At 38.3% G+C, this 14,770-nt stretch overlaps 1 protein-coding gene across 1 annotated transcript in view; it reads left to right on the top strand.

Annotated features, from left to right (window-relative positions):
- The window catches only part of HIBADH (3-hydroxyisobutyrate dehydrogenase), a 101,789-nt gene that overhangs the window by 74,058 nt on the left and 12,961 nt on the right, over positions 1-14,770 (top strand). The window contains exon 5 of the mRNA XM_011223440.3: positions 12,947-13,080. Coding sequence (XP_011221742.1) covers positions 12,947-13,080 — 134 coding nt within the window. The remainder of the gene's footprint in view (positions 1-12,946; positions 13,081-14,770) is intronic.

Here is a 14,770-nt window from a genome sequence, read left to right as displayed (position 1 = left end):
ATATGTTTAAAGTTTTAGAGGATTATCATTTAGAAGAATAGAAAAGTGATCGATAGCTTGCAAAGCCCACAGGAAAATAAAAAGGAACTTGGAAGACTTTTATCAATCCAACAAAAGGCAAGAGAGGAAGGAAAAAAATTTTGAGGAAAAATGAAAGTAAATATAAAAAATGTACTAGAAATATTAATCACAATAAATGTAAGCAAATTAAATTCATATTTCATGAAGTTATAATTTAAAAATCCAGCTATCTACTCTTTATGGACATGCCCAAACGTCTTTAAAAAGGAAAAGCTATGTCAAAAGGGAAAGAAAATAACCCACTGAGAAAATATTAACTGAAAGAGAAATTTCAGACTAGAATCAACAGAAATTAGTAGCTGGATATAGAAAGATAGGAAGAAGTCAAGTGACTCTAAGGTAGCATTTTCTGGAGCATAGCCCCAGAGAAAATTAATTCTGACGATGTTCCTTGAAAAAAGGAATTTTGTGATCAAATAAATTTGAGAAATGGTGCATTTTCCCATCCACTTCTTGGAAATATTCAGGGTGCATATTTGCATATTTAAATAAGTTCTTAAATTCTTAGATGTTTAACTTTGTTTAGCCAGCTATATATCTTTTACCACAAAATCTTTAATCAAATTGAGGGACTTTTAGGTGGGGATTTGGAAATGACTAGGAATGCTTCAAATGGAAAGAAGAGCTTCAGGAACCAAGAATTGAGCACTTGGTGCTGCTAAAAACACTCTCCTTTTTTCTGTCTTTATTATTTGCTTGTTTCTGCTATGCTTTGCATGTCAACCTCATTATCTTACTGCACACACTCTTCATGGGAGCCCTCAGCAGCCATAGCTTAGCAACTCAGGGCAGAACTCTCGGTTTTGTTGGATTTGCTTGGCCCCTGTTGCCCTAAGGATGGGATGCCCTTATTGCCCATGAATACAACCCTTTGGCCAGAGGGGCTGGGTTTGTTAACAGAAGGAGGATGGGAATGCTTATCGGCTGGAAACAAAACATGGCTACCACATCACTGTAAACATCCATTAATACCTTGTGACAGTCATATTCTGGGGAACTGACCTTGAGAAATGCTGCCATGGGATTTCTAGTGCTTGCGAATCGTAGTAGTGTCTTAACTGAGAGAGGACACATAGGAGGAAGAACCAGTTTGGGGTCTGTGTGAGGAGAGAATGGGAAGACAAAAGTTGTTTGAACATGTGGACCTCATTAGACTGGAAATATTTTGTTTTAGTTTGGAAGATTTTTGAGCCTAGAGACTATTTTTTTTTTTTTAGATTTTATTTCTTTATTCAACAGAGATAGAGACAGCCAGCGAGAGAGGGAACACAAGCAGGGGGAGTGGGAGAGGAAGAAGCAGGCTCATAGTGGAGGAGCCCGATGTGGGGCTCGATCCTGTAACGCCGGGATCACGCCCTGAGCCGAAGGCAGGCGCTTTAACCGCTATGCCACCCAGGCGCCCCATCGCACAAAGCCTAGAGACTATTAAAATACCATCCTGCCCTGAAGCTGCCGGGCATAGTGCTGTGTACTGTAGTAGGAGTTCAGTAAAGTTGAATGGATTTATGGATTAGCTGCGATGAATTGATCAATTTCACAAATTAGTAGAATTGGAGATGAGATTTATTTTATAGGTGAGGGCGGTGAGGCTCTAAGCTGTCGATTTGCGCAAAATAATACTGTTAGTGTCAGAACTGGAGCTTGAACCGAGGTCTGCTGTGCCTTCCCTACGCTGCTGCTTACTCTCCACGGGCCAGACTTGGTCTTCCTACCTTCTAATTGCCTGCTTAGGGTACAGCCTTTTTCTGATTTGCTTCTGCACAGGGGCTGCCTTTTTGTAGTTGGTCTACCTTGAATTGTAACATTGTACAATTCATACAAAGGCACCACCATTTCTCATGCCTATAGGGAAAAAGGAAATTAAATAACTGTAGCCTCTTGGCCTAATTCTGGCTTCAAAATTAGGCAGAGCAGCAGCCCTCACATTGTCCCCAGTTATTATCTTGAGATTATTGCCTTTTCTTAAATCTTGGAGCCATTTCACTTCACTTTACATCCTCTTGTATTTTATATGCCCACTCTTCAGCCCAACCATGCCAAGACTCTAGGTGGCATCTCATTTTTATGAATGTTGGCGTGTATGTATCTGTGGCACATATAACATGCTGGGACTTTTTTCCCCTACTACGTTTGTGGCTTAAGTTTAAATACCAGTTCCTATGGATTTATAATCATTTGCTTCTTTCTTTAGCCTAAGCTTTTGGTTTAACCCATTCTTGATTATAGGTCTTGTGCTTTTGTCAGTCTTTTGCTTTTTTCAATGTAACTCCTAGATGACCTCTCAGCAGAATTTGTGCATATTGTCTTTGGGGACCTAGTGAAGTTAGGATAATACTGGGAATTGGAGGATCTTAGTTTTACCCATTTGCTTCAACTGTATACATTTGCTTATTTTCTATTAATTGTTATTTTTTAAATGGAGGTTATAAGACTAGTGTGGCTTTCCTCAATTTTCTCTAGATAACTACATTAAGGGTTCATAAAAATCTTATTGAACATTATCAGTATATTAAAAGTTAACACCATCTCACTGAAACTCTCTGGTCTTTTAGTATGTGAGAATCAGAATACCACCAATAAAAAAAAATTGTTTTGGTTTTCTTTTAAAATTTATTTTATTTTTAATTGTGGTAAAATACACATAGCATAGAAGTTATCATCTTAACCATTTCTGAGTATACAGTTCAGTTCAGTAGAATTAACTACATTCACATTATTGTGCAACTGTCACCACCATCTATCTCCAGAACTCTTTTTATCTTCCAAAACTGAAATTATATTCTCATTAAACAGCAACCCCTTCTTCCCCTCTCCCACCATCCCCTGGGGGGAGTCACCATTTTACTTTCTTTGTCTTTATGTGAATTTGACTATCTGGGTACCTCATGTAAGTGTAATCATGACAGTGTGTTTGTCATTTTGTGGCTGGTTTATGTGACTTAGTATGATGTCCTTAGGGTTCGTCCATTTTGTCATGTGTTAGGATTTTTTCCTTTTTAAAGCTGAATGATATTCCATTGTGTGTATGTATCACATTTTGTTTATTCATTCGTTGATGGACATTTGGGTTGTTTATACCTTTTGGCTATCGGGAATAATGCCACTATGAGCATTGGTGTACAAATATCTCCTTAAGACTCTGCTTTCAGTTCTTTGGGGTATCTGTCCAGAAATGGAATTGCTGGATCATATGGTGAATCTATTTTTATTTTTTTGAGGAACTACTATACTGTTTTCCAACAGTAGCCATCCTAATGGGTATGAAGCTTTGTTTGGTATTCTTACAGAATAAATTCTGATTCACATATAATGAGCCAGAGTCTAGACTTGGAACGATAAGTTGATTGTTGTCTTTACTTGACATACTGAGCAAGTTAAACTATTGGCTGTGCATGTAGTCAGGAGGTAGGGTGCATTAAAGGGTAAGGAGGGAAGGCTGTCTATGAGATGGTGATGTATGTGGTTTATTTTTTATTTTCAAAAAAAAGGGACAAGAAATATTCCTTTTTGCTATGATTCATTCTTAGCAAACCAGGTGAAGTATTCTCCCCACTTATATTGTCAACATTCAGTAGTTGCCTTTATCACATATTTGGTCTCACAACACTTTGTAAAAGTTTTATTACACAGGTTTTAGTACTTGAAGTCGACCACAAATATAATGATTTTTTATTACTTCCTATAGGAGTGTTTTTCTACTCAATAAGGAAATAGTAAGTGAGATCCAAACCCTGTGTAAACAGCGTGTCCTTGATCCTCACGCAAATCTGGCTACTCTTCCTTAATGTTATGTTGTGCAGCATCAGAAATGGTTACAGAACAACACATAATCACTGAGGGCCTAGAAAGAATGAGAGTGGACTGTGTCCAGCTTCTATTTGGAAGCACCACTTCTTCAACTATGCCCACTCCAAAATGCAAGAGTCCAGATTCTCAAACGGATTTCTGAGTGGTTTCCAGAGATGATAATTGCTCAGTATAGCTTTTTAGCACAGCCTTCTCTTTAGTTTTCTTGCTGTCCTCAGTTTATTTTGGTTTGTTACGAGGTTATCATCTTGCTTTATCTTATTCCTTCTTAACTTTCTACCCTCCCTTCTGTGTCAGCCCTCCCTTCTTTTTACCTACCCCCAAAGCTGTAACAGAATATATGCAAACAATCACTTTTCTGTAAAATAGAGGGCTGGTGATCATCGCCCTTGTTTTTCTTCTCAAGCAGAATGGAGGGGGGAAAGCCCGAGAGCAGGGTGGAATATGGCAGTGATTGGATTACTCAAAATTTGGTTGTTGGCCTTGTTTTTAGTTTGTGATTATTAATGCTGAACATAAGGAATGTATAGAAGAGAGCAGATTCCTATCATAGAAAAATGTTGCAAATTATGCAGCTCCTAAAGAAAGTAAAATAGAAAAGTCTAATAAAATTGCAAGCTATTTAAAGACTTTTTTTTACTTGGCTTTTAAAAATTAATTTTAAAGCTGAGAGATACATTGTCTACAAGATTTGGAGTTTTTAAAATCACAGTCTCCGAAGGCATTAAGTTAACTTTCTCCTTGGACTCCAGACATGAAGCTTTCAGAAGCTAGACTTTCATTGCAGTCCAACACTGTGCACCATCTTCATCTGGGGTGAATGTCAGGAATTGGTTTTTAAAGTGATTTTCAAAATGAAAGCAAACCATTTTGTTCTGATTTACCCTACCCTCTAAAAACCCCACTCTGCTTCTGTCTGATGGCTTCCATACCGCACTCACTGGTCCTTCTCAAGCCCGCCCAGCTCCATGTGGAACGTTCTGTTGCGCTTTCAGCATAAGCAGGTCTATTGTGATATTTATCTGAATTCAAACAAGGCTAATTAAAAGAGCTGCTGACAGTTGTTGTGATCTGACTTTGACTGCAGCTTGATGGTCATTATGGGTAAATAATGAACCAGGTCTGCAAATGTAGCAGCTGCCAACTTGGGATAGAAGAACGGCTATTGCTTCCAATTTAAGGATCTATCGACCGCTTCCCTTCTCCCTGCAGATCTTCTGCAGAAAACTAATGTTTTCTGCTGCTGTGTATTGTGGTTTCAGCTGTTTCAGATATAGCCTATAATTTCCTTCTTTAATATTTAACTTAGGACATTATTAGCTTTCAGAGTTAACAACTTTTCTATTTTGAAGAATTTCAGCTTTGTCCTTATGCATGCTGTAACTAGCTAACCAGCTATAGTTTATTTATGTGTTTCATTTATATTATGCAGGAAGCAGCTAGTCATAGAAGAACAAGGTATAGCTTTATGAAGATGTTTCAGAATCCTGTGTAGATGTTTTGTTTTTGTTTTTAAGAGATAGATGCCTATCCCCTGCTTTTGTTTTCTTAAAGATAAGACACCTGCTGCCAAACCTCGGTTTCCGGTTTGGTTCACCTCATCAGTGACTTCTGAAATATTTTGATGCAAAAGCTCTATCAGTGCAGAGAAACTTCAGTGACTTTCATTAAAATGCAATATTGACTATATTGTCACTCCATCATGAGCTTTTCCTTGTCCTATTAGCAAGTAGGGACAGGTGCCTAAAGGTGAGAGAAAAGGCATATTGCATTCGTAGATTAATATGCTTTCCTGCAGATTTCCCACACTTACAGAATATAGCTTCTGAATTTAAAAGTCACATTCTAGAATTTAACACCAGCGAGTACTTAACAACACAACCCCAGCATTTGTTCACCTGCCACGGAAAAGGCTATCTGCATTATGTAAAGCATGAGGGTACAGTGGTGCTTTGTGCATAATGCAGCAGAGCTCCGAGATCTTGCTGGGAGGAAGTGATCCCAAACATGCCCCTGAAAGACAAGTCTTACTCTGAAAAATAATGATGAAAAATTGTTTATTTCTCTCATGTATTTGTGTCTGTGTTTATTTCAGGAAAAACTAACTAAACTTTGTTTATCTGACTCTAGAATAGTGTTGAGAGTGTTTTTGCTTTTCTGTTTCCAGCATGGATAATGCCAGAAATAGTGTTAACAAGGGGTTATGTTATGCTGGCTTATGTTAAACCAGATCACCCCCTAACATGTGCAGAGCCATTCATCTGTGTCACCAAAACCCAAGAGAACATCTGACATGGACTCTGAAACAGAAACAGTGATCACTTACAAATCAAACATGGCACGCTCTAAACTGATTGTGCACGGCAATCTTTTCTAGAAAGGACAACTAATTGAACATGATAAAGTGTAAAGTTAATTAACACCCTTAAATTTGTTGATTACTTTCACGGGATTATATTGTTCGATGAGTAGCAGCTTTCTGTCCCAGCTGTCGCCTTTTTCAGCGAATGTCCCCGGTAAACAATAGAGACACCATAACAAGTCGTAAATGGTCCCTGTGACAGCAGCCCCTTGTGAGGCTGCATCTGTAGAAAATGATTAGAACAATTGCATTTTAAAGACGGCTCACATTGCAGCCCAAGTCCCATTGGTCCTCTTCTTGATCTCTTTTGATGGCAGACTGGTTAAAACATTTAAGTTCTTTTGAGTAAATTAAGTGATTTACTACGTTTTGCTATATATCAATGAGAGTGCTTTGGTGGCAAGATTTTTTACAGTATCAAAAACAAATATAATTTGATTGTACTTTTTAGATTTTAATCTCTTCCCTCTCTGGATTTGAAGGCCTCTTTCTGATAGTCATAGAATTGAAAATGATTTCCTTATTTGTGACTTGTAAATGGTTATTCTAAGTTATTGGCTCTGTCATAACCCTTGGTTCAGCTTCTCAGTAAGGCTGAATTCCAAATTTCAGTTCTTTGCTGCTCTTAGGCCATGGACCTTGACGTATTTGAGTAGGTTTACTTGTTATATTTAATTTTTTTGTAACATTTGTGTGATAACTGTGTCAAATACCTTTCCCAAGTATTCTTTCATTTGAGCTTCAGAGTATGTATGGCCAGTGATTTTATCACTATCTTCAGAGGGAGGAACCAAGATTGAGAGGTGTTATAACTTGTCCAAGTGGGGTGACCTTGAATTGTGACCTCACTCCAGGCTTCTTAACTCAGATTACGTATTCTTCATTTTTTGTGTCTTGATAATAATATCTTTTTAACAAATACATAAAAACATGGGCACTTGTGCTTATGCATGCTTCTGCAGCACTAAGTGAACATGCCATTACTGCGTATGAAGAATAATCCTGCGCCAAAGCTGAGCTTTTTTGATAAGCTAGAAAACATTGTCTTACTTAGTCTTAATTTGTATTCTTGGTTATTCTAGTAACCATTGATTTCTTCTCTGCCCACCTCCTACAATGACAATGAACATTTATCACACACATGTTATATGCTGGGTGTTGAGATTCAAATAGCTCTTGCCCATAAGATCCCTACAAGACACACCAGAAAAATCATTGATTAGAGTAGTGTAAGTTCTTATTACAGATACCACTAGAAATGTTATAAAAGTAGAAAAAGGAGATTGTGATCATGAGTTGCTTCTTAGAGTTCACATGAGTTGAGCTTTGGAAGATAAGCAGGAGTTAGCCAGGCAAAGGAAGACAAGGGAATTTCATACAAGGGAGTTGCCCAGAAAAGGCACGGATACTTAAAAAAAAAAAAAAAAATCATAGCACATTCCAGCTACTGTAAATAGTTCGGTATGCCTAGCATGGTGGTTTTTGTTGCAGGGAGTAGATAAGAAAACCAGAGAAGTGGTTAGAGCCCATTGACAAGGGAAGTAAAACTTAAAAAGTCAGAAACCATTTTAGGAGAAAAAAAAGAAAGTTCATTGTTTTCCACGACTCAAGACCAAAGGGAAGATACAGTGAGTTATGTAGTTCTTCTTTGGTGAACATAAACATACAAGTACTTCAGAAAGAGTAAGTTTTACTTAATAGACAATGATAGTGTGGGGGTGCCTAGGTGACTCAGTCGGTTAAGCGTTCGACTCTTGATCTTGGCTCAGGTCATGATCTCAGGGTTGTGAGATTGAGCCCTGCGTCAGGCTCCCCGCTGGACATGGAGCCTGCTTGGGATTCTCTCCCCCCCTCTGCCCCTACCCCCTCCTCGAGCATGCACATGCTTTCTCTCGCTCTAAAAATAAAAAGAAAGGGAAAACAATAGTGAGACGCTCTATAGAAATGCCAAGTAATAGTGAATAATGTCTTCAGCTGCTGGTTATGTTCGTGTCAATGCATAATTTTTGAGACTTAAGCCTGTTTTGGTTCTTATAACAAATAAAACTGCCACAGATTGGGACACAGATAAGCATAAAATATTAGACTGAGATGATTATTGTTAATATTGACCTCTATTGCAGGCAGGCTGAGATTAGAAAAAGATATAAAACAAGAATTGAATTACCTTGAAAAAATTTCTACTGCTTTTGATATAAAAATGTGATGAAGATTGGCTGTTATTTCATTTACCATCTCCTGCATAAAGTTCCAAATGAGAATTTTTTAAACCGTGTGACTCAATGTAAGGAAAAACTCCATTTTCCTTGAGGCTACTTTATTCCTCTCCCAAATAGTGTTTGCCAGGACCACTAAGATACTCAGACCCATATTTGAAATTCATTGTGAAATCTTATGGTTTCATTTTTGTATTTGTTCTTAATTCTTATTCTCTGTTTTGTAATTGTTTTCGTCTAATAAGCAAACTTAAGTCTGTTTCATGTTGTTTTAAACTGCTCTGAACATGATCTGCACATAGATTGAGAATACCTATATTCTTTTTAAAAATTTTTTATTATTTATTTATTTTTAAGGAAGTGGGAGGTAAACTTTTTCTTTTCTTTTAGATTTTATTTATTTATTTGAGACAGAGAGCACAAGTGGGGAGGAGTATCAGAGGGAGAGGGAGAAGCAGGCTCTCCACTGAGTGGGGAGCCCGAGACAGGACTCAATCCTAGGACCCTGAGGTCATGACTTGAGCTGAAGGTAGATGCTTAACAAGCTGAGCCACCCAGGCGCCCCCAGAATACCTGTATTCTTATCAAAGTTATCAAAGCCTACCCACAGTTGATGGCAAGACCATTACTCTTTGAGAACAATTTGTTTCCTTTTTCACCCTTTCTCTTTCTGAGAACTCATTAGTCTTTCAATGACGAAGGTCAAACCATGGAAGGAAAGAGGGAATCAGGATTTGGTGGCTATTGTCCTCATCCATGACACTTGGTACATGATGCTACCTTTTGGCATTTACTTCTGAGTATATGTCTCTTTTCCCTAACTGTATTTTACGCCTTTTGAGGGCAAAGACTGTGTTTTATACCTACTGTGACCTTACATTTTGGACTTTCTGGAATAGTTGTATTTCAGATATTCTCCCAAGCACAAGGATGGAGCAAATTGTTAAAGGCACTGAGCAGATAATTGCTGATGATATTTTTCTTCTTTGAATCTCCAGATGACTGTATGTAGATGTTTCCTGTAGTATGCATCTGTCTTTTACTATTTATAATCGTTTGCCTTCTCTCTTCTCCCATCTCCATATACACGTACACACTCACCTCCACTACCACAAACACTAGGTTTCAAACTCCTTCAGGACAAGGACTATTTCTTCTTCCTTCCCAGGGTTAAAAACCACTGACAAATGGCTCTCCAGTGGTCAAATTTTTTATGTCCACCATAAATAGGAGTGGAAGGAAAGAAAGAAGGAAGACAGTTTAGGTAATGGAGGCTTCCTGTGATACCTTTGAGAGAGAAAAAGAGTGAGAGGCTGACTTTGAGACTTGGATTAGATTTAAAGTGTTTCTCCCCTCTAAGGTTGATTGAAATTGAAGCAGACGCCAGGACAAGTGGTAGGTGGCTGTCCCCTTAAAAACAGGGTAGTCCAGCCACCTATTTTGAATGGTTTGGCCATTTGCCTTTTCATCTGTACAAATGAGTTCAGTTTTTTGTTGTTGTTGTTGTTTTAATATTTATTTATTTATTTGACAGAGAGAGACAGCCAGCGAGAGAGGGAACACAAGCAGGGGGAGTGGGAGAGGAAGAAGCAGGCTCCCAGTGGAGAAGCCTGATGTGGGGCTCGATCCCAGAACACTGGGATCACGCCCTGAGCCGAAGGCAGACGTTTAACAACTGCGCCACCCAGGCACCCCGAGTTCAGTTTTTCTGATTCTGCAGTCATGGGAGAAAAGCACTCGAGTTGTAAATGCTGTAATACAACTAAGTACAGGATGTATTTTGATTTTGTACATACATTTACTTAAATGTAAGGTTAAAATACTTCTCCCAATATTCTAGCAACTGCACAAGTGTGTAGTAGTCTATTTTCCTGTTTTGTTTTTTTAAGATTTTATTTATTTATTGGACAGGGAGAGAGAGACAGTGAGAGAGGGAACGCCAGCAGCGGGAGTGGGAGAGGGGAGAAGAAGGCTTCCCGCCAAGCAGGGAGCCCGATGCGGGACTTGATCCCAGGGTCCTGGGATCATGACCTGAGCCGAAGGCAGACATTTAACTGACTGAGCCACCCAGGCGTCCCTATTTTCCTGTTTCAGGAAGTGGACTTGAATTAAAGTGGCATGGCAATATAATAAATGTATTATTTATTATTGATAGTCATCAAAATCTGTACAGTGTCTTCTGAAATCCATAGGATGTCTTACATAACTTTGGAGTTTCACCTTCCTAGTATTATTTCCTAAACTCAAAATGGTTACATTTATTTTAGGATTACTTAGGTCTTAATTTTGCCTTTGCAATGGGACCAGGCTTCATAGTGTCATACATGTAGAGGAGTATGTATGGAAAGACAGGATTTGGTCCCAAGGAATGCTGAACCTTTAGAATTAGCAGTTTAGTCAGACCCTGACATTGGAGTGTGGGTTATGAAAAAGTCCCAATAATGATGCCACCACATTGAGAGAAGGAGAGTGGAAATACCACAGATCTCTGAGTTAAAAGATGAGTTATTCTTCTGTGGTCTTCTCTTGCTTAAGTAACTTATTTCTTCTTTTTGAAATATGTGTTTGAACAAGTGAGAAAGTATACCTGTCAAAAGATTAACCATTGTCAGCATTAATTTTCCTTTAGTAAATGACTCTCTGAAGCTATTTAGCAATCCGTAATCTAGATACAAAGCTATTGACCTATGATGGATAGCGCTGGATTTGTTTGTAAGCTTTGACTTAAATCGTATACTTAATTTTCCTAGGTCAGATCAACAGGATTAGGGTAAGAATAGTTATGTGGTTTGAATAAAAATGGCTATAGAAATTGAGCCAAATAATTGTAAAACAGTAGTGATGATCTACCATCTTAGTGAAGTAAATTAGAAACTAACAAAGTGACAGTCACTTAAACTTCAACATTATCAGAATGTTCAAAGGACACAGACTGGCTAATTAAAAGCTTTTGTTATAATTGGGGTTTTGTACATAATGATTTCCAAAGTGTGTCTGAAATATTTTGAAATAATGTAATTTAACCTTATGTGTGAGAATCTCAGGCTTTCATAACACATGGGCACTCCCTCTTCCATAATTATTTGGCTAACATAGTGCTGACCTCTTTTGCTTTTAATAATTAGTTAAAATAGCATTAACTGTAAAATGGAAAAGGCTACTTGACTTGGCAGTAGCAAAATATTCACAATTTCAGTGAAATAGGGATTTCTTCACTTGGGCTTTTTATATATATAAACTATGTATTTCATTGAATAAATTAAATTAAAAAGTAGGCCATTACTTGCAGTTGTCTGTTCTAATGGCCAGGTTTGATACATAGCACAGACAATTACGATTTCTTTATTCCTAGCTGTACTATAAAATGAAGTGTAAAGGCAAAAATTGTACTAATACAGCTCTTCCACATACTTTCCTGGTTTTGGTCAACAAAACCTAACTTGAAAATTATGAACTAAAATTTCTCTAATATTAAAAGCAATAATACTACTCTTGGTTTTATTTATAGTTAATAAAAAATTTAGATGAATGAGGCTTCCCCCCCTTTTTAGGACAAGTCTAGGACATGTTTTGTGTGCTAACCGATCATTTCAATCCATGAATATGTATCAGACCTTTGTTAAGAGCTGTGAAGGAGTAGCCAAACCAAAGCTCATTTCGTCTTCCTGCTCATATCACTAGGAATGAATTGTTCAAAAACTATATAGCAGGAGGGAAAAGAAAAATCAAATAACATTGGAAAGTGCACATCAGAATAATCTGTCTAAATAAGCAACTGTTTTCTTTACCTTAAAAAGGACTCTTACCATCTGAAATGCCTACTTGTCTGTTGGAGAAAAAGCCAGGTCTTCTTCTTTGTAGATCTCATCTGCAGATAGTATACAGAGAGCAAGCTAATGGACCAGAGACCCCCAGATCCAAACTCAGGCAGCCGACCCCTGTGGCTGTTCTTGCACTGGTCAGGGCACAAGTTACCTTTTTCATATACTTTCTATTACTGAACAGATTTCTTAGAATAATAGGTACATGTGAATAAAATGCACATTTCAGAGTCCCCTATCTCTCATGCCATGATTGTGCCAGATATTTGAGATGAATTGAGAATAAGAGTTTGAATCTATATGTCCCTTTTGGTTTATGATTAAACTCCATAATACTTACTTTTTAAAATATTCTAGGAGAGGAGCACCTGGCTGGCTCAGCCTGTAAGCAGGTGACTCTTGATCTCGGGGTCGTGAGTTCAAGCCCCATGTTGGGTGTAGAGCTTACTTAAACACACACACACACACACACACACACACACACACACACACACATTCTTCAGGAGAGATTTAGAGTGTCTTATACGTGCCTGACATAAATACAGTTTGGAGGCAAGATATTTTTATTTGTTTTGGGATTTTCTCTTATTTTACTATCTACTTAAACACTTGAAGAAATGTATCCTTTTGTTCTATCCCTTTACCCCCAAACCATTCAGGTGTGGGAGCTGCTCGGTCTGGGAACCTCACATTTATGGTGGGAGGAGTCGAAGATGAATTTGCTGCTGCCCAGGAGTTGCTGGGGTGCATGGGCTCCAATGTGGTGTATTGTGGAGCTGTTGGGACCGGGCAGGTAACATTTTCACATTAATGACACTGATTTGATGATATAAAATTGGCTAATGTTATTTCTCTTTCCTGACCACATTCTTATTTCTTATTCCTCCCTACTCTGTTCAATATATGGATTTTTTGTCTGCTCAGAGTTTTTGTTTTGTTTTGTTTTGTTTTTTTGAGAGAGCGCATGGGGTGGGGGAGGGGGAGTGGTGGTGGTGGGTAGGGGCAGAGGGAGAAGGAGAAAGAGAATCCCAAGCAGGCTCCATACCCAGTGTGGAGCCCAATTCGAGGCCCAATCCCACGACCCCAAAACCATGGCCTGAGCCAAAATCGAGTTGGCTACTTAACCAACTGAGCCACCCAGGTGCCCCTTTATTTGCTCAGATTTTCTTTAATTAATTTGGAATAAATTAGTTTTCCATCATTCCTTCTGGAATTAAGCAGGCATGAGCCAATTAACTTATTAAAAATGTATTGAAAGTTCCATCATTCAGATTCTGATATATTATCCTAGTGACCACTGAAGTCATTCTTAAAACTTCTTCCATATGAAGTGCTCATAGTGTCTGAGTTGCTGTTATCCTCAATCTATTTACTTGCTACAGTTCTGTTTGTAATATAGTCAGGAAGAAGTAACCTACACACTTTAATCTTTTTCTTGACAAGCAAATAATTTTCATTTGAAATATATCAATTCTGTAATCAGCTGGAGGTGAATGACAACACTGAACTCTGAAATCAAACTAGTTGTCCCATCCCACCAACACACAGACTCTAGATATCCCCTCCTCTTAATCTTTGGTCCTGGTCGCTGGCACCCTCTGTATCTTATTCAAGACTTTGGTATTATCTCGGATATACCTATTGTCTCCATTCTCTTGTCCAGTCTCCAAGTTCTGCTGATTTTTGCTTCAGTATCTCTCATTGTTGACAGTCTTCTCCATTCTTCACATTACCTGGTCCAATCTCTCATTAGCTCATACCTTGTGTACTGCTCAGAAACCCTAGATGCCAAGTTGACCACTCTGCCCAACACTGTAACCAAAGCCAACTCCATTAACATGTTTTTATCATCATAGACATCTCCATTCTGAAACTTTGAATAGATGCCTGTTTCCTGTCAGGTCAAATTTTAACTCTCTACCCTAGCTTTCACAGCTCTTGCCCTAGTCTTAACTATCAAATTTCTCACTATTCATTAAAACATGAGTCTGTTTTTTTCTGTTCTCAAGAACATCCCACGCTCTGATATATTTAATCCCTCTTATATATTCACCTTTTTCGTTGCTCTCCTCCCTTCTCTCTCTTGCCTATTTAAATTCCTGCCTGGGCTTCCAGGACATGGGTTTAGGTTCCATTTCCTTTCAGCTCCTGCCCTCTGGAATTCCTACTTGGAATTCCTACTGTCTCTGTCTTGTAGCCATACAATTTTCCACTCAGTAGTGTTTGTTTGTTTGTTTGTTTGTTGCCTCTGTCTTCACTGTGTTACTCCTTTGCCCCAATTAGATTGTAAGCCCCATTCCATAAAGAGCAGTCGCGCTAGGGATCTTGTGTACGGCATGATGACTAGAGCTAACACTGCCGTATGATATATATGGAAGTTGTTAAGAGAGTAAATCGTAAGAGTTCTCACCATAAGGAGAGAATTATATATGTACATGTATTTTTTGTATTTGTATGAGATGGTGGATGTTAACTAACCTTAT

This window comes from Ailuropoda melanoleuca, chromosome 1 (genome assembly GCF_002007445.2).
Source record: "Ailuropoda melanoleuca isolate Jingjing chromosome 1, ASM200744v2, whole genome shotgun sequence".
NCBI classification, from domain to species: domain Eukaryota; kingdom Metazoa; phylum Chordata; class Mammalia; order Carnivora; family Ursidae; genus Ailuropoda; species Ailuropoda melanoleuca.
This window is presented reverse-complemented; position numbering and strand designations above follow the sequence as displayed.